The sequence below is a fragment of the Bradysia coprophila genome, chromosome II (genome assembly GCF_014529535.1).
Source record: "Bradysia coprophila strain Holo2 chromosome II, BU_Bcop_v1, whole genome shotgun sequence".
Classification (NCBI taxonomy): domain Eukaryota; kingdom Metazoa; phylum Arthropoda; class Insecta; order Diptera; family Sciaridae; genus Bradysia; species Bradysia coprophila.
Genome location: NC_050735.1, coordinates 2,706,765 through 2,733,116, shown reverse-complemented (window position 1 = coordinate 2,733,116; position 26,352 = coordinate 2,706,765). Strand labels below are relative to the sequence as shown.

The 26,352-nt window shown below is 37.4% G+C and overlaps 2 protein-coding genes across 3 annotated transcripts; one reads left to right on the top strand and one right to left on the bottom strand.

The window, feature by feature from the left end:
• Positions 1-839: 839 nt before the first annotated feature.
• Positions 840-24,672, bottom strand: LOC119066043 (methyltransferase N6AMT1-like). Of its 2 annotated transcripts, XM_037168270.1 has the most exons (4): positions 24,484-24,672; positions 14,001-14,257; positions 2,375-4,250; positions 840-2,309 (listed from the first exon to the last, which is right to left on the bottom strand). In XM_037168270.1, exons 2-4 carry the CDS (start codon positions 14,141-14,143, stop codon positions 927-929), a joined length of 3,402 nt encoding a protein of 1,133 aa, XP_037024165.1. In that variant the 5' UTR covers positions 14,144-14,257; positions 24,484-24,672; the 3' UTR covers positions 840-926. The 2 variants fall into 2 exon arrangements, with proteins under 2 accessions (XP_037024165.1, XP_037024172.1); XM_037168277.1 differs by lacking the exons at positions 840-2,309; positions 2,375-4,250; positions 24,484-24,672 and adding an exon at positions 11,140-11,838 and having other exon boundaries at positions 14,001-14,158.
• On the top strand, positions 15,108-17,945 carry LOC119066060. The gene is made up of 2 exons (XM_037168289.1): positions 15,108-15,286; positions 16,307-17,945. The coding sequence occupies exons 1-2, from the start codon at positions 15,275-15,277 to the stop codon at positions 17,855-17,857; spliced, it is 1,563 nt and encodes a 520-aa protein (XP_037024184.1). The 5' UTR covers positions 15,108-15,274; the 3' UTR covers positions 17,858-17,945.
• Positions 24,673-26,352: the final 1,680 nt, after the last annotated feature.

Here is a 26,352-nt window from a genome sequence, read left to right as displayed (position 1 = left end):
AAATTAAAACAGGGAGGGAGGCAGGAGCAACTCATTTTTGTAAAGTCAAACAAGGGACCAATAACACTGTATGAAAATGAACTCAAATGAACACTGACATTAATTGAATTAATGTTATTTGCAAATGATAAGGCTACTAGATAATTCACGTCCCTACTCAAATCAAGCACTTCTGCCTGGTTTAGTTTACTCTGCCCTGAATGCACGATTCACAACTGAGGACCGAATTTCTGGATTTTGTAACAAAACGGTAAAGCGAATGATTCACTTGCAGGTGGCTACATTTCTTGTGGAATGATGGTAGAGAAAAATGTGTGTTAAAACGAATGAGGTAACAGATTTTGGGTTATAGCATTTAGTGATATACTTGCCGTCTGTGAACGATAAACGATATCGAAAATGATCTACATATGTTGACTTAGTGTTGACAAAATCAACCATAGGGAAGACTTTAAGAAGGTTTCTTTTGAAAAACAGCCTACGAAAATCGGTCGCATCAAATTGGTAAGCTTTTTTGGTATATATCGATAGGTCTTGATGCGTAGACTCTAAAAACACCCTTGAGAAAATTCCAAAGTTCATGTGAGCTTTTGGAAAAATTCCCGAAAGTCAAGAAAGCTGAGGTCATGCAGAGTTGAGCTGAGATGAGTCATAAGATCTCAGTCATCTCAGTCATCTCAAGTCATAAGATTTCCTAAACGTTCGACCTCTCTATCGCTGTATCTCTCGTGCAAAAGATCAGACCAATACGTACCTTTACAGTGATCTAAACACCAGCCAATACTCCTGTCGAACACAATCTTCTCGTGAAGCAAATAGCAGACAAACAAGCGATTTTATATCAGTCCTCATTTATTCAAAAGTTCGATAAAGAGCATAGGAAATTTGTACACTTAAAACTTATGAGACCCACACAATCGTTATGTTCACGTAACGAGTCGCAAATGGATAACTCTGTTTCCAATTCTCTCTCTTTGATGACGATCAATTGCTTTCGACGCATCCATTGGTGTTAAGAATCTGACTCTTGCCTCGCCCGTCAGACTACCATCGTCGTTGTACCGCCGAATGATGTCATTCGGTGTTAGATTGTATTCACCGAAAAAGTCGGCAATATCACGAGGCGTAGCCGCGAACGGAACATTACTTAAACCGACAATGCATCCCTCCAAGTTTCGTTGGTTATTGTTGTTGTTACTGTTGTTGTTACTGTTGTTGCTGCTGTTGCTGTTATTATTACTATTGTTATTTCGATTGTAGTTATTACCACGCATGCCACGACTATCTGATCCTCCTCCTCCTCCTCGACCACCGCGGAAATTATTGTTACCCATGTTCATCATGTTTCCAGCTCGATCACCAATATTACCGCCGCGTGCATACGGAGAATTATTGTACATCATTCGCGGGTCGTCTCTAGAAAACTGACTTCCACCACCACTGTTATCATCATCACCGTTTTGATCATTGTCACCATCACGCTCAGCATTTTGGCCATCCATGTCCATTTCATTGTCATTTTTGTCGTTCTGCTCGGACCGAGTTTCAGACGCAAGTTCATCGGTTGCATTTCCTTTGCTATTGATATCATTGGCAATATCGTTCATGTTAATCTTCTCGTCACCGCCATCGCTCAAACTGAATCCAAGCAATTTCTCAGCTTCTGCTTCTTCAGCCAATGTAACCCGAATGACGCGCGATCGAAATCGAAAACGATTTTTGATCAGAGCTCTTGTCGCATCATCCGCACTTCTGAATTTCACGTAGCAATCGCCGCACGGTTGGCCACGAGCATTTTTAACGAAAAACACTCCTTCCGGTGGTGGTCCGATGTCGGCGAAGAAGCCCACAATATCACCTTCGGTCGTGTTGTATTCGACATTTCCTATGAATATCACTTTGGTGTTGGTGTTATTGGTAAGATTTGGCAATGGTAACGAAGAGTTTCTTTGGAGTCGCGGATCGATGCGACCTTGCTGATTAAATGGATTGAATGCCTTCGACTGTTGATTGGGTGACAATTGCGAGTCGGGTGACTGTGAATTATTTTGATCAAACTGTCGTCGGAGTCGCGGATCGGCGGGAACAGGCTGTTGATTTGCCATAAACGGTGGATCGAACGTTAAGTTGAACAAACTCGGTATCTGTGATTTATTATCGGATGCGGATGGTTGCTGTTGCGTGTGTTGTTGGACGAATTTCCGGTTTCGAATACTTCTCCCGAATTGATCCACTTCGTTATCACCTTCTGGTGAATTCTGACGTGGATCATCTCGGCCGGATTTGGTTGGCTCGTCGGCTGTATTAACCTGAAAAGACAGAGAGAAAATTAATTTAAAAAATCCTTTTGATTTGCTGTGTGCAATAAATTTACCTCTGGTTTGCCACACGCGTCGCCAATGCCGTCATATTCTTGTTTCGCCCTCTCGTACGTCTCGTCGGAGCATGGCGATACGAAGACAGTCTTGAAATCAATGCGATGCAAATGTGTCTGTTTCAAGGCCGCCTCAGCGTCAGTCTGATTGTGAAATTTGACATAGGCCAGGAATGCTTTGTTCACCTTCGTAAGCATGATGTCCATGAGGGTAAAATCGGAAAACATTTTGATGATATCCTGTTCCTTAGCAAACGGTGGCAAATCTTCAATCAATAACGTCAGACCAACGGGCAATGCTTCACCGTCGTTCGAATCACTGATCAACATTACATCGTCATCGTCTCCGTGACGATCTCGACTGTCATTGGCCTGGTTTCCTCGGCCATCGGTATCATCATTGAATCGACTTCCTCGACTTTGGAATCCTCGATCGTAATAATCTCGATTATTTCGTCTGTGGCCGCCACCGTCTCTGTTATTCTCTTCCGACCCACCTCGATCTCCACTGTAATTTCGATCGTCATACCTACTACCAAATCGACTGGCGTTCTTGCGTGGCGGCTGAAACGAATCTACTTCGTTTTCATATTCGCCGTCAGTAATTGATGTGATTCGAACGGTGTTGCCGTTCAACAGTTTGCCATCCAAAGCCAGAGCGTCCCTAGCAATATCTGGCCGAGCGAATCGGATGACCACATCGTTTGTTCGCTTACCATTTTCGTCATTCAACAGTTTGATGCCATCGTTGGGTATTTGCAAGCCATAAAAGAACTTACGGATAGCTGCATAGTGTGTACGATTGTTCATATTGGTTATTCGAATGCAGCTTCCAATGCTCATCGAATTATTGGAAAATGGTACCAGTGCCATTGTCGGATCAAAATCGTTCATGCCTTTTGTAGGGAAATCGTTACGCGGCTGAGTATTGAAATTGTTGAACGGTACATTCGATCCATCATTTAGTACATTGTTGAAGTTGTTATTAGGGGCGCCACCATCCGAATAATTGAATGGTTTGTGTTGGTCGATGGCATTCATTGGCGTATTTACATTATTCTCAATCGAACTGTTCAAATTTGAATTGCTTTCATCGACACTTTTATTCCGGTCCAAAGACGATCTCACATCTTTGTCGTAAGAGCGTCCCTTTCGGCCACTATCCCGACTGTTGCGTTCTCTTTCACGACTACGACTTCGCCGATCTGAACTAGGACTTCTACGACTACGACGTCTACGCTCGCGACTACGAGATCTATCTCTGTAACGACGACTGCGCTCTCTAGACCTTGAACGCCTTCTGTCACGACGATCACGAGACCGTGAGCGAGAGCGTGAATTCCTACTTCTTTTCGAATCGTTTCCCTGCAAGTTCTTGCCACTATCCATTGAATTCTCGCCGTATTGATGACCCATGGAATTGTACTGATTCATTGTTTTGTACGAGTCGTGGCGTACAGATGTCGACGTTAAAACTGGCATATTTTGCTGTTGGCGAATCAACTGAATTTGGTGTTGCTGAAGCATCTGTTGTGCTAGGATACCAGACAGCGAACTGGATGTAATGACTGGAGGTTGTGGCTTAGCTGTTACTAGTTGCGGATCCATAAGACCAACAACAGCATTGGCCCCATTTAGCAATGACGGTTGTGTCTGTATCGTAGGTATGGTAATTTGCGGTGCCATCACCGGCAGAGACGGTGTTGGTGTGATGGTAGGCTGTTGGGCTGAAAAATTCATGAAAGACATGGTTTGCTGCCTTGCTGTTTCGATGACTTTTTGCATTTCAGCTCTCGACGATAATAGCAGATGAACTTGAGTTTCCTTGAGTTTAGATCCATTCAGCATCATCGCCTGACGAGCATCTTCATCGGTGCTGTAAATAAGGAAGAATAATTTAATTATCGTACGTGTGGATTATTTGTAATGTGTTAAAGTCTACGCACTGCATAATCTACTTCCGGAGTTAAATGAACCTGGCTTTGACATATTCTCTTCTCATATGAGAAAGCTAATGTACGGGATGATGTAGCACATAGATCTTCAACAGTATTGATAGAAGGAATGTATAGTAAATATAGTTTTGAAGACCAATAATTTAAAACAAATTCTTCTGCTAAAAATTGATCAATCTTATGATAACATGCTTCGTTTTACAAGGTTTCAACGCTCTGAGATTCTTAGCAGGTTAAATATTAGAGACTGAGACAGTATCTAACTGCCCATGAAAAGAGTCTTTCGAGCTGTGTGTGTACAATTTTTTTTTTGGGTCGACTAAAAATTTTAAAGGGTGGCTTGGGAGATTTTTTTCGCGAATTCGGGTCACTTTCGTTTGAGTATAATCATCTATACTTTGTGTTTCGAGACACTTTTCGGCAGCTCTTTTCGTTTACAATTATCGAGGTAGCTCTCTAAAGGCTCTCATACCCGATGTTCAAGCGCTACTGCTAATTGTTCCAAACTGATTTCATAGAAATGACTAATAATCGATGATGTTCTGCTAACTCTTCCCTTACATAGCGCAATTCGCCCCAAACACTGATTAAATTGTTACATTATAATTAAATAATTATTTAATGGAAAAATGAGGGAAATGGAGGTTCTTGTGCAAAATAAAATACGTCTGTTGCACCCTAAAAGACAGTCAACGAACAATTGAATATTTTATTTGATAAATAACTGTCTATGTCAACCAACTTATACGTTAAAGATGGTACGTCGGCTATGTATTTGAGCCAATGTTACTTTTTAAAACATTTCCACAAGTAAATTCTTCACACATTGAGTCTATTGAGAAGCTTATAGTTTGACGAATGATTAAATTTCTATTTCTAACGACTTGCAGCCATCGTTTCTAATAAAATTTTAATTTTTGACTAACTAATACTTCATATAACATTCAATACGTTTAAACCCCAGAATAATCTTATTTATGATGCGAATCGGCGAACCAACGTGTAACATGTGTAATTAGCATGCATGCCATTTACATGTTTAAATACAGCGGCAGATATATTTAACAGTCGAACCCTAATATACGGTCGTAATAAGACATTACCACGTCTAGTATGTTCTGTGAGGATTTTTAGACCCGTACGAAGTACTGGGGTCTTATAGGTTTACGCATACGTTTGTAACACGTCGAATTGGACTCCCTGAGTAAGGGGAAACCTATTGTGGTTGTCCAGAGATGCCAAATCAGCAAGAAAAAAAATGTCCGTCTGTCCGTCCGTCCGTCCGTCTGTCTGTCTGCACGATAACTTGAGTAAAACGCATCCGATTTTGAAAATTCTTTTTTTTCCCCGTTTGGTAATGTCAAAAGACAGGCTAAGTTCGAAGATGAGTGATTTTGGATCGACCCCTCCTGAGCTGGGGCCCAATAAGTGCTTTACGGTTTTTCGAAGATATCTCCGGACATTTAAACGCTATACTCGTAAATGATACATCGAATGAAAGATATTTACAATACCGATGGACAAAAAAAAAGTTTATGGAAATCGGATGACCGACTTGTGAGTTAGACCCCTTGGTGTGAAACAGGCACAGGGCGGCAAGCAGTTTTTGCTTGTAGGTCGGCCAAATTTGAACATATTTCGTTCGTTTTAGCTTTATTAGATAGGTATTGACCGCACCAATCAGGGAAAAAAAAGTTTATGAAATTATGTTCTCCGGAGCGTGAGCTAGGTCTCTTGGAGTGAGCTCTTATCTGGCTACTCGGCCGTACAGTGAACGTGGAGTATTTTGTCAATATCTCGAGTAAATTTTGACCGAATTTCATGAATTTTTTTTTGTTTGAAAGGTATTAACGAATGTAAAGCGTCGGTACTATTTTCGGTTTCCTAACAAAATGGCTGCCGGCGGCCATATTGGATTTTATTAAAAGTGATATAAAGTGGGAAAAATGATGCTTAGAGAGTTTCTGTTAACATGGAAATAATGTGTTAAGTGTGAGGGGTTTCAGGGATTCCATATATGGACATCTATATATACCTATATACAGCTATATTGAGCTATATACAGGCATATAGAGCTATATAATAGCATATTCCTCTGTGAAATGTTTATTTACAGTGAAATATAGGTAAATATAGCGGTATATAGCTGTTTAAATAGGAATTTATGAAATTTGACTTCGTACGGGGCTGTCTATATTGCCTCCGGCAATTTAATTGTATATGATAACAAGGCAAAGAGTGGATAACGTAAGTGATTTTAAAGGGCGAATATCTTTTCAGTAGAGAAGACTATGAAGTAAGAGAAATAAAGAGTTTCACATTAAAGGCTTTTGATACGAATAGGTGTTTCGTACGGGTCGGCGTTAGCTATGTTTTTTTTAAACTTCAGAAGTGAAAAATAAATCTTTAACAACGGCAAGATTAAACAGTTATTACTCCAACAGTTATTACAGTCGACATCATTGAAATAAGTGACAAATTTTGTTTTAGCTGTTTTTCAAATAATACACTCATACAAACAAAAGGGCTAATAAGTCTTCATCGGGTGAAACAGTCACACGCACGCGCGTGGTAGTGCGTAAACCGTTTAAAGATGTATTAGAACTTTTGTACGTATAAGCTTATCAGTTGGAAAACAGGTGAAAGGACTATGTATTGCAGCCGAAACAATTACGTAAGTTATTTTACATGCTACATGCGTCGGAAACCGTACTTTTCATGTTTCGAGCACTACTTTCGACGAAAGCATGCATGCATGTGAAATCCATTACATAACTCAGGAAATGGCTCGTTTACATGTGTTTATTGACCTCGGCTTTGCCTCGGATCAACAAAATTCACACGAAAACTCTACTTTTCATATTTTTATCCTTAGTCTTGTATTACTATTACATATTGTAGGGTTGCTAGAGTCGAAAATGGCTTATTACATAGGCCTGTTTCAACGTCATTTCAAAATGTCAGAGAAATTATTTGAAAATTAGGTTATTATATGTTCGTCTCTGTGGATGACATCGTTTTCGTTCGTGTTGTCAAAGTTCGGGTTTACAGTTAATTGGAACAAACCTATTACTATGGAAAACAAGAGATTTGTTTTGGGAAATATATTACAGAATTCGGTACACAAAAGGAAAGTCACGTTTTCGTATGATTGTTGACCACGGCTCCACAACTGGACTTTGCAGCTTTTTCTCCCTTGTCAGATAAATAATTATTATATGTCTCTCGTGTTGTAAGACTAACATTATGCATCAGCTCGGAGAGGGAGTTTATGTTTATCTTTGCATCGACGTATAAGAAATGATATGCACCTATAGAATCACAGTTACCAACTCGTCAAAATACACATTTAGACACAGATGCATAATATTTTGTATGCTTGATAAGAGGACCGAAAGTAAAGCTGTCAATTCGCGGGGTGAAAGCTTTCGCTTTCGCCCCTTGAATTGACATTTCTTTACTTTCGGTCCTCTTAGCAAGCATACAAAACTTAATACGTAACTCTTTCGGCCTACTCAATCGATACGTAAATAACTATATTACCCACTCAGCCTTGGGAAAATAGATTTAACGCTCATGTCAATGAAGTAACTTGTAATTTTCCGGGGGCTTGATGCGTAAAGCAGCTGTACTAAAGCTATAGATTTGCTATAAAACGAAATCATACTGCCAGTTCTAGTAAGATAGAGATTTTACATGACGACTATGGGTCAGAGTCCCATTTCCAGTCGCAACATTATCAGAAAGGTTCATGAATAAATCGATAAATTTCTAAAACATGTTTGATTTACACCTCTTGTTCGCTTACATTCCGAATTACTCATCATAAGGAACCCTTACTCACAACATAATTCCTTGTTACGTAAAACTTTTATATATTTCGTGGCCTTTAATGCCAACACATAAACGGGAAAGTGAAATAAAACTCATAAAAATGGAAACTGGTATTTAGACTAGACTTCGTTGAACTAAATTACCTCTATGGATCATCGAGACATTAAATGAAGGTCCAATCAAAGATACAATCGAGGAAAATGTTGAGTGAAAAATTCGGTTCACAATGTTAGAAATGTATTATTTTAGACTCGAATCGATACCGACAAATAAACAGATGAAATTACTGACTCGGACTATCGATCACAGAGATAGTGAATTTTCCATTCGTCCCGCAGAAATGTAGTTTACTCAAAGTTTTGTTAACAACAGACGAAACTTTACCTCAATTTTTCCAGTGAAATACTTCACTTGTTACTGGGAAAAATTGTGGAAATGGTTTCTTAAGTTCTTGGCGACCATATTCTCGCCTCGGATTGGTAAAATTCACATAAACTTCGGCTAATTGTCTCCATTCTTATCCCATAGATGCGTAAAGTACCATCACTGAAGAAAGAAAAGGATGGGAACATTCACAAAGTTCGCGTACGCGGAAAATATCGAGTTTTAGACCAATTTACCAATCGCATAAAAAAATGTCGTAACAAATTTTTGAAAATGTATGAAAAGCATGTGTTCTTCTGACCGGCTTACCCCTAATGAGTGAGCGTACTTTGTAAATGAACCCTAACGTGTATCAGGAATTACCTCATAATGTTGAGAAATTACGTTCGATATTTTCCATACACAAGGAATCTTAGGGCGATTAACCACTAATAACTGTTGTAGATACGGTTTCATTTATGACTGTTAAGACTGGGCCAGACAAAAACTTAAGTCGCAAAACTTTCTCTACACGGTGAAGTGCACTTATCGCCACTATTTGTGACAGTGAAAAGGCACTTACTGTACACAAGCATGTAAATATAACTTACGTTATTGCTTGTAACTTATTGTTTTCTAGTGTGATTACTCCACTCGCCTACGGCTCGTTCCACAAAGCTCACTCTTGTCAAAACAACAAACTTACAAGAAATGACGTAATATATTATTACATTTTACAGCTTACTATCTTTTCCATTTAAATATTTTGTCTCCTGTCATATACGGCTATTTATCTGTTATCGATAATGGCGACAAAAATTAGCTCTGGCTAATGTGGTCCTTCATATAGTAAAATGCATGTTAAAAAAATTGAAGTACAAGATTTGAAACCAACAGATTAAAAATACTTTGATCTATGGAAGTAATAGCCCCGATAAAAATTCTGGTCATATGCTTGCCGTCTGTAACAGATTAAGTTCAAATGGCTTCATAAAATGGACTTTTAATCGTTAATTTTATGAATTTGTTGCGTAGACTTTTTTAAGCGGTCTTACTTTAATTGACCTAACGATTTCCAGTTGAAAGAATTGTATGCTTTCTTATCTATATCTGTTAAATTGGAATCACCACAATCACATCATTAAACGGTTGCAAAGAACTGTTACGGTCTGAAGATCAGAGATTCGGAGCGTAACATTCACCTGCATGTCTAAGATACTTACCTCGATTTAAATTTTATTTTTTAACAGAAATGGTCAGATTAGCACTGACATTCATACCCCCCAAATTTCCAATTTAAAAAATCTATTTCTAGTGTGCTAACCCACAAGTCGATGTTTAAATTTTCCTCTTATGCACTGAGACCCATGAGCTTTTCCGATCAATAGAAATTTTCGTATTTTTAGTACCCTAATGAAGATATGTCTGGGATATAATCTCAGACAATTGACTTTTTACGTAGACAAATCAAATTGGTGTAAAATGTTGTCTTAAGAAACATTTTATTTTTAATTTTATCGAATTTTATACTAAATTTGCGTCACTTATACTTACTATACGAAAACAATATCTTCATTTTGATATACCAATTTGAATCCCATTGAAATATATGCTAGGTCTACCTTAGTGTAGGACCCATCTGACGAAACATAAGACATATACATAGGTGTTACAACAATTAAGTTGTACCGTGCCGAACACTATAATTCTACACAAGTCTTAGTCTGTGAGCCGATGAAGAACGGAAAAACTCAGGGGTTCTCTTGGTATATTACGCTTCCGAGGTTTTAAAAGATTATAAGCACACACGGAATTTTGAAAACTGACACATTTTATGTTTCCGTGTTTTGCTCGAGTTTTTCATTTCTCCATACAAAAATACATGCAAAATTAACAAAAAATCAGTAAACCACAAAACAGAAAATGTGTCGGTTTTCAAAATTCGGTGTGTGTAAGGATATAGAGGCTAAATAAAATGTTTGCAAACAAAGTCGATATAGACAACTCTTTTCTAACTCTCGCAATCGTTTCTGCCAAATAGTTAAAGTCGATGAATATTCAGACTACGAAAAATCTGAAGTCAATCTGTGATCAATCACTAAACTTCCTTTGAATTATGTGATCTACAATGTGTACGAAAGAAGTTATCACAAGCGACCGACGATAAATGAGCGTAATACCAATTTTCCCTAGTTTTTTTTGTAATTGGATTGGCTACAACAGCCAAAAAAAAAACCTTTCGTTCCTAGACGATTATTGAATTTTTAGAATCTCCGACAGGTACCGGTTAACGGGAAATAATCCACTTCTGTTGTAGCTGAGGATTCTACGACAAAATTTTTCTCACACCTTAAAAAATCGTTTCACTGGAATAAAAGGGAACATGAAGCTGCGGGGGACTGTTCATTCTAATGTTTGCTTATTTAAATCATATTCTAGTACTTCAGAAGCCGGATTCAGATGAATGCATTATTCTCACTCACTATTTGGTTATGCGAAACATTTTCTTCTCTCACGGTTTGTATCTTAGGAATGGAACCTTTAGCTCTATTGATGCACTGTTATTGGTGTGATCGTTTCTGTATGCACAGTTGAAAAATAAAAAAAAGAAAATTGTCGGATTGATGTCACTTTACTGTCTTTCAATTTTCAAAACGAACAAATGTTCGCCTCTAATTTTACGATCACCGATAGCAACCGCTTTCATTTTCAGTCTCACTAAGTCTTCGATTATTTCATCTGGCTTATTGTCTTTAATGACTAGTACATAGGCAACACCATCAACTGCCAGCAAATTATCTAATTCCACAAACACTTTGTCCATAATTTGTCGTCCATTTAAACCGCCAGCCCACGATTTAATTATATTGTCATTGAACTCAACACCACTATTTCTGTTCGAAATCTCTTCATTTTCAGTCACAACATACGGTGGATTGAATAGCAAAATGTCAATAGATTTTCGTTTAAATGCATCCAACAGATCGGATCGGCACATTTCCACATTCGTTGCATTTTTCAAAGACGTCTGTTTGGATATACGACACGCATGTTCGTTGATATCAACCCCGAAACAAACGACCGACGATTGGAGCGTTTTCGACAGAGCTGTGATCACAACACCGCTGCCGGTACCGATTTCAAGGCACACCGATGGATTTCGTTTTCTAATGTGCGGTAGTTCGGACTCAATGACATCGATGAGGAAGAAGGTGTCTTCAGCTGGTTCGTAGACATGCTTATAATCGTCGAAGGTGATGTGAGATGTTGTCGGCGTTTCCATGGTGAATTTTTGACTATCGAGCTTAGATTCTGCATTCATCCGAAATATACATAGAGATCAATGTTAGTTGAACGGAATGTTGGTCGGGATAAATGGTTTGTTGACTAGATGTTGCAGTCATTTTCAAAGATTTTTTTGTTTTCTAGCTAGTTTTGCTTCAACTTCTCTCATTTTTTTAACATGTGAAACGATTATGCGTACAACTTAAGAATCCATTTCTTTAATTTAATTGCTCGTTGCAGACATTTAGCCGGTTTATTCATATAGACGCAGGTTCGGTGCGTATAAATCGCACTCAAGATCAAGGTCAATACACTTTTAAGTCATATGGAAGCAAAACGAAGAAATTCAACTGGATTTCCAAATATGAAAATGAAAAGTGTTTTTCGCTCTATTAAGCAATTAAGGCGACGATATTTTTAATTGAATCAATTATTTACGTTACTCTTCACGATCGTTTATTATATGGTAATGCATACGACATTGCATCGATATAATGAACTAGGATTTTAAATGTAACCAGCTACAGTTAGGATCGACGCATTAAAAATTAATTGCTCGTCTTGTTTAGCTTTATCTCTGCTAAGCTGTAAACTTTAAAACTTTACTATCATTGCTACATTGTATGTCGTCATACCATCTACTTCATTTGATCACTTAATAAAAGTGTTAAAAAGTCGAAGATACATACTACGAGTGCGTTTGGTGACTTTGAATTGCAAGGTAACGTTGACCTCACCTAAAAGCAGTTCACGGTAATTTAGTGATTGTGACCCGAGACCCGAGGAGGAAACAACTACCTATGATAGAGTCACCGTCTAAGAATGTCGAACTATGTCCTAGAACATAGACATTCCTATACAAAATCACAAGGAAAACATAGTCATTGTCATCAGCTCCATACAAAATCAAAGAACCTCCGCTTCAGGAGTCGTTTCCCTTTAATTTTTTTCACTCAAAACCTCAATTTCAGTTAAATTGCGCTCATTATACAAGGAGCAAGAACAATAAATTCTCTGAAGGTCGAAGGTTTTCACAAATTGTATTTGCTCATTGAGTTGTTCGGCCGACGTAACGGATTCAAAATAAAAAGAGAAATAGAAGAGGACGGATGGGAAATTAAGGGCAGTTGGGTTTAGAATATCGGTTTGTGTTTCGCACACACTTGAAACACGGGAGCAATTTACTTCCGAACATAGTACTTACCTACAAAAATGTAAGTTTTACGGCGTACAAGTGATTTAAACGTTTTTTGTTTACCTCACACAACCCTCTGTCAGTAGTAATATTACACATTGACCTAACATGCTGTCTTTTCAATCGAATTCCCTTGATTTTTCTGTTCGTAGATAGATTGCATTCTAGGACTCTAGGCTAAAAATCCCCAGCGTAAAAGTACCCAAATTGAATTCATATCGAGTCCGGTGGTTAATCTAACTAAATGTCTATTAACGGAATCGTTTTCCTTGATTGCAAAATGGTTTTTCAGATTTTCACGTTATTTTGTCTTAATTCTTTCGATTTTTCAATTTTCCAAATAATTCTACTGCTGAAGATTTCTCGTAAACAATAATAACATCGAAATCGTTATCCTAAACATAATAAAAATGGATTTCCTCGCACCTGGTCAATATTCAAAGCATTCATCTGCATAATTTCACCATTCAAATGGAATTGCTAAACTTCAGACTCAATATACCATTCTTACCACATTTCTTTTTCGGTTTTATTTCCGAAGTCTGTGTTTTTATGACTTTATTATTATGACACTCGGGGGATAACGTAAAGGCAGTAGCATGGGACATGGTGTCATTTTTTCCATGTAAGAAACCATACCTTCGGTTTAACTTTATCAAAAGGGGACCTTTAAAGCTTTTGTCTCATAATTTTCAATGAAACACCTTGATTGTTTTATTATGCAAAAGGAAACATAACATCGAAATAAAGCAGAAAAATAATCAAATCACAGAAATAAAGGGGGCAGTTGAGGAGACGAGATTATGAGTACACGATAAGTTGAACATTTAAATCAAAATAAAATCTAAATAAAAAGCGACAATGTTTAACCTTAAAGGAGATCCACCCACAAAGCCCGCACATGTCTTGAGAAAATTTAACGAATTTCAATTTAACTCTCGGAAAAAAATAAATTTACCAAAAAAAAAAAAGAAAAGAAAATTTGGATACATACCTGAATGCAATGAATGCATCGCCATTTTCGCCACCTACAATATGAACACCACCATCAGGAATCCCTAAACCTCTGAAAAATCCACGCACATCGGAGGCATTCGCTGACCACGGTAGGTTTTGTAAGCGTATGATAACGCTCATGCTTTTTAATTTTATTTAAATTAACGAACTATACTTATTCGACAGTCCCTGTCGCTTGAGTAATTATTCTGATGGTCGGATATACTTGACGCTGGCAGGTTGGTTTATTGCATCCTAGAATCGAACAGAGAAATTGCTTTTCAATTTGTTTCGGATTATTATTGTGGATTGAATGGTAGAAAACAATTTTTTTTAAATTGAGAAATTACTAGAAATTACTAAATCATTTATTGGACACCCGATGTACACTAAACAGGGCCTATTATTGAAAATTCCTGTCAGAAATTTCGCTAATTTTGTCAAGAATTTCAGTAATTTTGTCAGGAATTTCGGTAATTTTATCAGTATTTCATTACCAATAACAGGCCCTGTAACTAAAAGTGACAATTCAATTTGGTGGTTTACGTAGCCTGGCTAATACAAGTGATAAAACCAAACTATCGATTTCCAACATGATGAGGTTAATACGCTAAGTTGTGGTGCAATGATGACGTCCATATATTTTTTAGAGATTTTGACCTCGCTGCGCTCACATTCCAAAAAATTCTTATACTTACAACAGGGAATATGTCGAACCTCTTTTCCCATGAATGTGGACGTCATTATTGCTTTATCCTAAGTCAATAACCAGCCAATAATCTAAGTGACGATACGTATGGTTGTAGAATTTCCTAAGCCATAAATTATTTCACGTTTACATTTTTCATCAACATTTTTCCGATGCGATGATATACATTGCATTTTCAGTGCAGACATTCAATCGTATGAATTATCTTTGGCTTGGAGAAAAATACATCGTTTAAAATAAATAAATAATAATCGTCTTCGTCGTCTCATCATTCACAGAGTAGATTTGCACTAACCAGTTTAATGAATTAAAAAAAAAAATATTTTCTTCTAAATAATGTGATTTTCAGGGAAAGTCCCAATAATATATATAAAAGCTAAAGCGTTTCGATTGATATTTTATTCAATTTGATGGAATTGTAAGAGTTATACCTACCGAAACACTCAGTATCAATTTGAAATTAATATTGTTTTGCTAAATATTGAAATAAATTATTTTGTTTTTTTTTTATTCGATGTTTTAAAGTTGCGAATTGATTTTCCGGAGAATATCCTACAGTGAATATGATTTTATTTGTGAGTTTTTATTTGTGCATTTTGCCTTTGAGACCATTTACAGAGACCACATGATAATAGTAATCTGCCATTTGAGTTCTTCATTTCGTATACGCATATAACAAGCTCTTAATTTCAATCGTAAGTGAAGAGACTTCACGTGCAAATCAGTTCCTCATTGATTTACGGGAGAACTAGAGACCTGTGTCATATACCTAAGACTGTGATTGCCCAGTGAATTACGAAAATTTCAAATCAAAATAGTTTAAAATCTATCAAGCTTTTCATAGAGCATCTTGGATTCTTTTCGATTCAGTGAATTGGTAGATGAAGTTCCATGAAGGTTGGCTGTGAGAAAATCTCGTCAGATTTCGAACTATTTTAAAACGAAACTTCGTTGATCACGAAACAGATCACTTCGTTGATCACGAAACAGATCCTGACATTCACCATTTACGTTCATTGATTTGTGTTACATATTTTGTTCGCCAGTTTACAGAAATTGTCTACCAAGGATGGTCTTACCTTCATCGTCACAATTTTGTAGAAGGCAATCAAGCAATTAAATCTTTAAACGAAATGTGGCGATGTTTCAACTTTATGTCTTCTCGAGCAATCAATTGTTTTTTACTTAAAAACAGTTCACAAGACTTTCACACTCTTCTGCGGAAGATATTGTCGTTGATAATGTCTTTAAAGGACGCCATTCAAATATTGCGCACGCTAATAAAGACATAAAGAATTTTTAGAACCACTTCCCCTGCACGCAAACAATGGGAAACAATTCAGAATTACAGAGTTCATGCTTTGGTCTGACCCTCCCTTCAAGACAGCGTGCGCACTATTTGAAAGGCCCCTAACTAACTCAAGATAATTTAGAATCCTATGGCTAACAGTTTCATGCGAATTATATTCAGACCAGTTTCAATAGACATCCAACAACCAGAAGTCAAAAATTGAATGATTAAAATATTCGCTTGAAATACATGCAACTTCCTCGTCAACTTCGGTCTAATATTTTTATTAAATGTTCAATTGCAGATAACATTGCTCGCCTACACATTAGCCTGCACAAACGGACTGACAATAACTACTCCGACCGACGAAGCTAACTCAACAGCATCGAAAACTCAAGACAAAAGGAGTCTCCTCATCGGTGACCTAAGCTACAGTTACTCAGCAACCGATATCGGTTCCAATGAAGGATCGCATGTTAAGACGATTACTGTCATCAAAAACATTGGAGCGCCAAAATATCACAAACATTTGCCGCATCATCCATACGACGGATGGGATAGCGACTCAAAAAATCGATTCAATTTTGTGTTTAAATTTCCAGAATTTCCACAGATTGATGCTGGGACGTACTTTCACACAGAAAAGCCCCGAAAAGCTGTGCCAACGAAACAACCAACTAATCGACAAACTCCAGTTTTCAATACGGACTTTGACACAAACGATTTTGACGATCAGCCAAATCTCAATGCCAATAATACGGGCCCTCAAGTATTTGAAACTAATCCAGAGACCTTGCCCGATCCGATGCCGATGGTGAATACTGAAACTCCAGCTTCTAGGGAACCATCGGACGATGTGGAATACATACAAACTGACGGAGAAAAATCGAAATTATTGATGCCTACAGCAGCAATGTTCCACAGTAAAAAAGTACAGCCGACTCGGACAAGTACAGCTCATGGATTGCGTAGCTCGAACACCTACTGTAAAACTTGCGACAACAAGCAATTTCAGTCACATCGACAGACGCCTGACTTTATCGAAGATTTCTCTGACTTTTCAATGCATAATGTGAAGCATATTGTCGATCCTATGAAAGTGAAGGATTCAATTTTGAAATATACACAAAACCAGCCTAATCTTGATTTGAAGAAACTGACAAACATTGAGTCAAACACAAAAGACAAAAAATTTGACTCATATGGAAATGTTGTTCAGAAGTCTCAGTCATTGTTGGATGCAAGTCAACCATACAAGAGTAAATTAGAATCGAATGCTCAGGAGTCAAAACGTCCGTACCTATCCCCCTCGCTGAAAAAAACGTATAATTCACCATCACAGCCATCACCATCACCTACTAAGATAACAACCACAACGACGCCAAGCAAAGGCTTACTATTTTTCAGCACCACACAAAAGGCTTATGTTGCTCCAAAGAAGTCAAAACTATCAGAGAATTCAAATCCAGATAGTTCTTTCGCCAAACCATCAACAGAAAAAATTCAACAACCAATGTTCTCGATGCAGTTAAAAACTGATAATCGCGAACAAGTGCCGGAGAAACGCAATCCGCCTCCACAACAACTTAAGGAAGAAAAGAAACCCTTTCATTCCTATTCCATACGCAATCCATTAACTACCAGTTTACCCGTACAACATAATCGCCCGAAGTTTCAGCACGGAAAATTGCAGTCCTATGTCGCTGTTCCTATAGACGCTGACATACCGAACAAGCAACATCTCCTAACTATGCCGAAACGTTACGTACGACATCATATCGTTTTCGACAGTAAACCACCTCATCCTTTTTTGGAGTCTCCATTTCAACCAGTCAAAGCCGTTTTGATGGGTTGACGATTGGGTAGACACAGTTTCTAGAGATATTTTTTGTTAAGACGATCTGTTTGTGATTTGTTAATTAAATTAAAATTTATGTTAGTTAGTTCGCTTGTTTCGTTTGTTGCATAGTATGGCCCTACAGTTCCTAGTCAACCATCAGTCCGACATTGAACTTTGGTGTTTTTATAGGATTGAAGTGAGTCCAGTCGAATTGTGTATGATTTCGAAAAGACATTAGATGATGGCAGGTTATTGATTGGGACTCTTACCTCTCATTGCCGATAATTCACAATAATACGCAGAACCTCCCGATTACAGATTACATTATATGAGATTTCTCTTCGTTCAATTATATGAGGACCACGACTAATTCGTTCTTATTTAAGTTCAAATAGCTTAGATCATATTTATTAAATGGCTTCTTTGATGGTGGCTCAGAACAAATTTACTTTGAGTATCTTCAGCAGGCGTCACTGAAATTAAGACATGAATTACTTCAGCTGGTCCACTCATACAAACAAAAGTTCTTTAATATGTTAAATATTGATGGTGAAATAGTTCCATACACGCAACTGGTAATGGTAAAACCGTATAAAGGCAACAGTTTAGTTTTGATGGACCAGCTGAAAGAGAGCTAGAACAAATTCCAGACAAAATTTCACTGGCGTCTCTGCTGTTAGCACGCTTCAGTACAATACTTTACCATTGACCCTGCTAACTATAGGTATCATGCGGTAAATATTTCAGAACTCAGATAATTTAGTATTACCAAAAATTGTTTTAAACTTCTCAAGCTGAACTTTTCATCGTCATTGAAACAGACTCTGTAACTCCCCCATAATAGGGTTGTTGATGATATACAATTATTCAAGATAAATACGGACACGAATTTTGTCGACGTTTAACTTCGTTTTTCGAACAGATTAAATCTAATAGTTCGAAAGCGTTTGTTTATTTTGTCTGTAACGAGCAACCATTTTTTTATTTTTGTTTTCCTTTATCAAAGGCCGATTAATCTTAAACCAACAAATAAAGAATATGAAGAAACGATGATGAACGTAAGCCTACAGTGAAAGAATAATCCACCATTACATGTGATGTCAATTCATCTTATTGTTTTCACATGGCAAAGCTCTAAAACATTCGTATGTTTGGTAACTAGGGTGGGAACGGTTTTAAAACTTCATGGCTCAAAGATTACGATGAAACTCTATGAAACCAAACTTATAGCAGTTAAAATGAGACAGCAAGATACGACCGTTTGCACAGAACAGTATGCTGAGAAGTTTGTGATTATCAAGGCCCATAGTGAAAGTACTGACTCAGCAACAGTAGCTTAAGGACAACCAGAGAGTTACAAGGGTGATAATTTCCCTTTTCTACGATACAATCATAATATGAATGTCAAAGCTGTGATTATTTCTAAAAAATTTGTAATTTTATGGTAATTTCAACTGGCTATATGGACTGATTCAGATCAGCGCACCGCCAACTTTCACACCTCGAGTTCAACTCTATTAGGAAAAAGATTTACTGAGGACAGAATGATGAAAGATTGAAAGTTTAAAAATGTTTTAAAAAAATCTTCTCGATATATATCGATACCATACGTATGAACAGGCTAAAGAAATCGCTGTAAATTAAATTTCTACAACTGTGTTCACAGATACTGTACGTGCAATACTGAATTGAAAATGGAAATTTTTAGTTAAGATTTAATCTAAAACAGAAACTAGAGAAACAAACCGGATGAAATCGTAGAGAACAAGAAGAAGGAGAACTTAATACTACAAAGTTGCTGTTCATTTATAATAGAAATTGATTTCGACAGTCTGGTTTTGCATTTATTTATGTGGGTTCTTCATTATAATGAATGTTAAAACGTTTGCGAATTTCATCTTCTTCCATCCTACCTACATGCCTGATAAACTGATAACTAACGACAACCAGTCACATATTTGATTTGTTGCATGTTTTGCCTGTATTCATTAATAAAGCGTTTATATTTATATCTTATCATTGTTGCAAAATCTGTCTACGGTTGTAAAATTGTACATCACATTAACAGACAGTGATGGTTTTTCGTTGTATGCGCTCCCCGGAAGATAAATAAATGGTTTACAGTTACGAAGGAAATGGAAATTGTTTTGGTTTACTCGTAGTTTTCAAGAGTGAAGGTGGTCTTCAGTGCTTTGCTGTTAAGAGGTTCCGAGCCTTCGCTGAAATTGTAGCCCTTTGTAGCCCACATTTCTGCGTTTCGAAATTTTTGATCGCTGATATCTTTTTACGAGAGCCCTTTTTGAAAAATGTACGACCACATTTTCGAGTAAAAATATGTCAGCTTTGAATAAAAAACAAGGCATCAGAACAGTCGGAGCGTTTGCTGCGACTTAGCCCCGTACAACCCGTAATCCCATTTCGTCCGCAACCATAATACGTCCGTAGCCCTAATAAGCCCGGAACCCTAATACGTCTACAACCCTCTAATGCGTCTGTTACCAAAATGCAAGTCAAGTTGGGCATTGTCAAATTTACTGAAACTGCTCATTTTTAAAATTGCGCATAGCGCAATTACGAAAGCCCGTACGAAGTACCTTTCAAATAAAACCAACAATTTACGACATTATTTTAGAAACCCAAAATTTTTTGCCAACTTTCTATTGGGTATTCAATTACCTCTCAAATGAAACAAAAACTAGCAAAATCGGATGAGATTTACTCGATTTATGTGCAAAAAACACTTAGGGCCGAGTAGCGGCCTTAGTCCATGGACCCAAATTTGAAACTTTTTTTGCCATCATTCTATTCGGCATTCAATTATCTCTCAAATGAAACAAAAACTAGCAAAATCGGATGAAATTTACTCGATTTATGTGCAAAAAATACTTAGGGCCGAGTAGCGGCCTTAGTCCAAGGGCCCTCATTTGAAACTTTTTTTGCCATCATTCTATTCGGCATTCAATTATCTCTCAAATGAAACAAAAACTAGCAAAATCGGATGAGATTTACTCGATTTATGTGCAAAAAACACTTAGGGCCGAGTAGCGGCCTTAGTCCAAGGACCCAAATTTGAAACTTTTTTTGCCATCATTCTATTCGGCATTCAATTATCTCTCAAATGAAACAAAAACTTGCAAAATCGGATGAAATTTACTCGATTTATGTGCAAAAAACACTTAGGGCCGAGTTGCGGCCTTAGTCCAAGGGCCCAAATTTGAAACTTTTTTCGTCACGTTCTTTTCTGTATTCAATTACCTTCCATAAAAAACTTAAACTAGCAAAATCGGATGAGATTTACTCGATTTATGTGCAAAAAACACTTAGGGCCGAGTAACGACCTTTGAGCCCTCCCAACAAGCCCACGTTGCATCTTACCCAAAAACAATGTTCAGCAACTTTGTTCTACTCGTCAATACCTTTCATTTGATATATCACAAGCAGCTATTGCGTGCGTATTTCGGTAGATATCGTCCAAAGACTGAAAAACACCTATAGGGCCCTAGCTCTGGAGGGGCCGACCCTACCATGCCCATTTTCGAACTTGACCTTACTTTTGTCGATACCAGTCGGGGAAAAAAAGAATTTTGAAAAAAGGTTGTGATTTACTCAAGCTAGAGGGGTCACGGACGGACGGACGGACGGACGGACGGACGGACGGACGGACGGACGGATGGACGGACGGACGGACGGACGGACGGACGGACGGACGGACATTTTTTTTATTGCTGATTCGTCATCTATGAACATAGCCAAATGCTTTGCCCTTACTGTCTGCTTCCAATTCGACGTGTTACAAACGGCATATTAATCTTATAAGCCCCCAGTACTTCGTACGGGGCTAATAAAATTGTCTGTGAAAGTTCCATGTGCTTTGAGAAAACTGTACCGATGCCCCAAATTTGCATCAAAGGTACACTTTTCTCAAAGCACATGGAACTTTCACAGACAATTTTATTTTTTATTCAAAGCTGACATATTTTTACTCGAAAATGTGGTCGTACATTTTTCAAAAAGGGCTCTCGTAAAAAGATATCAGCGATCAAAAATTTCGAAACGCAGAAATGTAGGCTACAATTTCAGCGTAGGCTCGGAACCTCTTAAGAGTCATATCACAAAGTTCTTTTTTACGCTGTTTAAGGGGATAGCACAGAAGCGGGGACAATTTTCAGTAAATTTTTTTAACAATTCTATAAAGTAGTAGTGGTACTATTAGTAAGAGTAGTAGTAGTAGCTAGTCAATATTAAGGCTCGTGATATACCTATCCTGCAAAATTAACTAATCGCCTCACGGCGACGTAAGGTAGATCGACGTTAGTAATAATTTTAATCAATATCAACAGCTTTTTGCTGCACATATTCCAACTAAAATCCAGATCGACCTGAAGTTGAACTATCTCAAAATGAAACCTTGAAAAAGTATTTACTTCTGTAGCCACCGATATGTTCAACGGAAAGTTAGAGCGGTTCACGTTACTACCGTCGATTTATTGTCAGCGTCTAAACTTTAGTCACTAAGATTCGTTTGCAGAATGAGATTTCTTTACTAAATGATTGGATAAAAGATTTATGGAGTGGACCCCTAATGTTTAAAATATCGAATAAATTATTGCCCGATTCACATCAAATGATAACAGATCTTGTCTCTTAAGCATGCCTAATGCTTGATTTCCACTTACGCCGTTTAGACTCCGTTTACTCTTTGAACAAAAGAAGAGAGACGTGGATTCGCTCAACGGAGGCAAAACGGTGTAAATGGAAATCAAACATAAGGCTTGGTTTCCACCTACCAAAGAAGTGAGAGAAAAAATTGATTTTTTTTTCAATTTTTGCTTTGTTTACTTGACAGCTTCCTCTCACTGAGTACTTTAGTTGGGTGGAAACTATACTTAAAAAGCAGATATTTACACACTTATTCCAGAGAGAATGTACTACATGACTCCGATGAGGTCGTCTACATTATTATTTCCAACGTACCCGATCAGACCAACATATCAGCCTAGAAATTCACTGAATATTCTCAAAATTGATTTAATATCGAATCTGAGAAGAGGCTGCTCTACTCGGTGAGCTTCTCAGCAGTGATGAAATAATGTTGATATACAAAGTTCACACGCACATTTATTTTGAACATTTTTATTTATCGAATTTTGATCGTATTTCAATACAGTAGCCACGGCCAGCAACCGACATTAATTGGTTTGCCTCATTTTTAAACCGAAGACACAGAACCATTCATCTAACAAAAAACGGATTTTGGGCAAAAAAATAGTGAAAGGAAAACGAAAAAATGGATTCGCGGGGAGTGGAGTAAAAAGAAAAATGTGAAAAATAAATGAGGTGAATGGTTAGAAGGTGTTTACGAGTTTTAGGTCTGAACAAAGTTCGCTGAAAATTGAACATACCACGAAACTAACCTAAAAAAGTCCTCTTAACATAGTACTTTCAGACAATTTCGTACGATACTTCACTACATTGACGAGAGTGAGTCAAGTGGATCTACCCTCTAGGAATTACTTAGTTTGGTCCCTAAGAACTGTTGAACAATGTTCATTTTACTTCCCTATCATTCAGAATACATCACAACAGTCAATGCAATAAAGTATATAAATTTAGAGAAACCTGAAACGTGTAACTATTCTCTAACTGCTCGTACACATAGCGACTCGAAAGACGCTTAATCCGAATTTTTCTTTTGTATTACAGCCAAACTTGGCTGGAATACAAAAGAAAAATTTGGGATTAGGACTCTTTCGCGTCGCTATGTGTACGAGGAGTAAGCCTTCATCTGAGATCAACACGAAAAAATTTCAACTTTTCATTATCTGTCTTCTAACTGCTGCTGAAGACGCAGTTGTTCAATCGAAATTCCAAATGATTGTTGCTTTCGTAAATATTTACCTTTCCGTGCGCAACAAATATTTGAAGTTTTTAGATTTGCTGACTCAGAAAGACATAAATTTGGTTGTTCGAGACCGTAAACTTAGAAAAAAATCAACTGGAACTTATTTTTAAAGCAATGAAATCAATTACGTAACCAATGGTTACTGATCTTGGCTTACAATTTTCAGTTATTGATTGACGCGCTACGTTCCCTATAGCATTTGTATACACTAAGAAGTAATTCATTAAGAAGTAACCATCATCATACCGATGCTGCATTCACCTTGCCGTTGACTAAGTATAATGTAATTTTCTCACTAGGTAGAACGCAAATCACACGAAATGCTGATCAAGTTTTAAAACAAAATGTAAAAAAATTAACTGAAAAACAATGCGATCCGAAAATACATTAAAAAAAACTGTAGATTCAGCGATTTATACTTTAAAACTATCAAAACAAAACGTAGAAAAATGACAGAAGGCCACCATTTTACGACGAGAAAAGTGGACTTTGACCTCGGAACTACTATAATCTACATTTTCGACGATAACAATATTACAAACACACTGTTTGATTCGACGATGTTATTAAACTGGATAACTATCGGTTATCGGTGATTTAATTTAACTTGAATGCAAAGCGTCTTTGCCATTTTATTGGAAGATCAACTTTAGCAAACAAGTTCTTATGGTATGAGGAAACGCGAGGCGCGTCATAAAAACAATCTTTTTATCATATTTAACGTATTTGAACCACTTACCACGCACTAATTCATTCTATCTTTGTCACTTCGAATATCTGTAAATGTTTGGAACAAGAATTTATGCTATTTTTGGACGCAATTCTATTTTAAATCGAGATTTTTTGTAACACAACGCAGCTTTCCACTTTGACGAGAAAAAATATAATGGCGAATGATCGTATTTCGTTTTACGTGTACACTATACGCGACGTACGTTCTGTCATTACCGAAACGCTACGAATGCTACACTGTCAAAATGCGCTAGAAACGTAGTAGAGTGAGAGCCGCCATTATGGATGTATATCCAAGGTTCTGAAAGAAAAATGTCTTTCAGAACCTTGTGTGTATCATTGTCATTTGTTTTTAAATTTTTGAAAGTTGTATTACTGCTGCGAAGAATAAGAAGACTGATCTGAGGTTTCATATTGTTTCGTTAACGTTAGCCCATTTTACGATTTTACGTCCAACGTTTTTATGATTTAGCATCATGGTACTCACTGCATTGTTCAAGGTGAGTATACCGTCTGCTGTCTGCTGAAAGAGCCGAAGGAACAACTGAACATGGACTGTTCTACACAGAAAAAGAAAATACTAAAAATTCTTATTATTATATTCTTATAGATTTTGGTACAAGTTCTAATATTGGCGCTACATTTCTTGTAAACCAACTTCACTGTTATGACATTTCGTGGAAAATTTGACAGAGTGAAGTTATGTCCAGAGAAATGATAAGTTGGTACGCCTGTGGCGAGATAGAAGGAACATGTAAATAACCGCTGGCTCCTATTCGCCAAGTCGGTTGGCCTGTAGAGGCGCCACATTTTTTATAGTACTTCATTCTTACTGGACTATTTTTTTATGAAACAACTTCACATTGATTCATTCCTATGAAATGTCACAGCAGTGAAGTTGGTTCACATGAAAATAAGCGCAGTGACAGCAGTAATTTTATGACAGAATGTACTAAAATATGGGAAAACTCTATTACATTTCTTCTTAGTTTCTAAACATCATTCTCCTATAGAAGATAATGTGAGAGAATTACATACAAATTCTCTCACATTCTCTCCCATAAAAGCCAACTGTCATTCAGATGTTCCTTCTATCTCGCCATAGGCGGACCAGCTTTTCATTTCCCTGGTTATTTCACCACAAAATAGAGAGCAAAGAATCAAGTACTCAAATAAAATTTGGCGCCTCTACAAGCCGACTGTAGTTTACTACCAAAGTTTTAATGAAATTTGACAAATACAATACAATACAAAATTGTAGACAGCTCAGTTAATAGTCAGAGAAACGATAACAGATAGCGCTGCGACGGCCCACATTATGACATATCTACATTTTAATAACAGCTGGGCCATGGGTTTCATTTTTTTTTTCAAAAATGTTGTCATACGCATTCTATTCCATAGGTTCTGAAAGGTTAAGACACTTATACGAAAGCGGAGGCTGTTGAAAGCTCGTACGATTCGTACTTAAATGCATTGTGAGTTACCGATAGCCGCTATGTTTTTAGCCCCGTACGAAGTACGAAGGGGCTTATAGGATTACGATGCCGTGTGTAATTGATGGAATTCGAAGCAGACGGTAAGGGCAAAGTGTTTGCCTATGTTCATAGATAACGAATCCGCAATAAAAATTTTGTCTGTCCGTCTGTCCGTCTGTCCGTCTGTCCGTCTGTCACGTCGATATCTTGAGTAAATCAAATCCGATTTCAAAATTTTTTTTTTCCCTGAAAGGTAGTTGAAATAGTGAGGCTAAGTTCGAAGATGGGCGATTTTGGGTCGACCCCTCCAGAGCTGGGGCCCCATAAGTGCTTTAACGTTTTCCAAAGATTTCTCTGGCCATTTAAAGGCTACACTTGTAAGTGATACATCAAATGAA

What these genes read in the sequence shown, in the direction of transcription:
- LOC119066043 (XM_037168270.1), bottom strand. Translation starts at nt 14,143, where the DNA reads ATGAGCGTTATCATACGCTTACAAAACCTACCGTGGTCAGCGAATGCC. An exon ending in GATGCATTCATTGCATTCAG is followed by an intron (nt 4,251 to 14,000) that starts GTATGTATCCAA and finishes CCTTATTTACAG; the next exon opens with CACCGATGAAGATGCTCGTC. An exon ending in ACGCGTGTGGCAAACCAGAG is followed by an intron (nt 2,310 to 2,374) that starts GTAAATTTATTG and finishes CTGTCTTTTCAG; the next exon opens with GTTAATACAGCCGACGAGCC.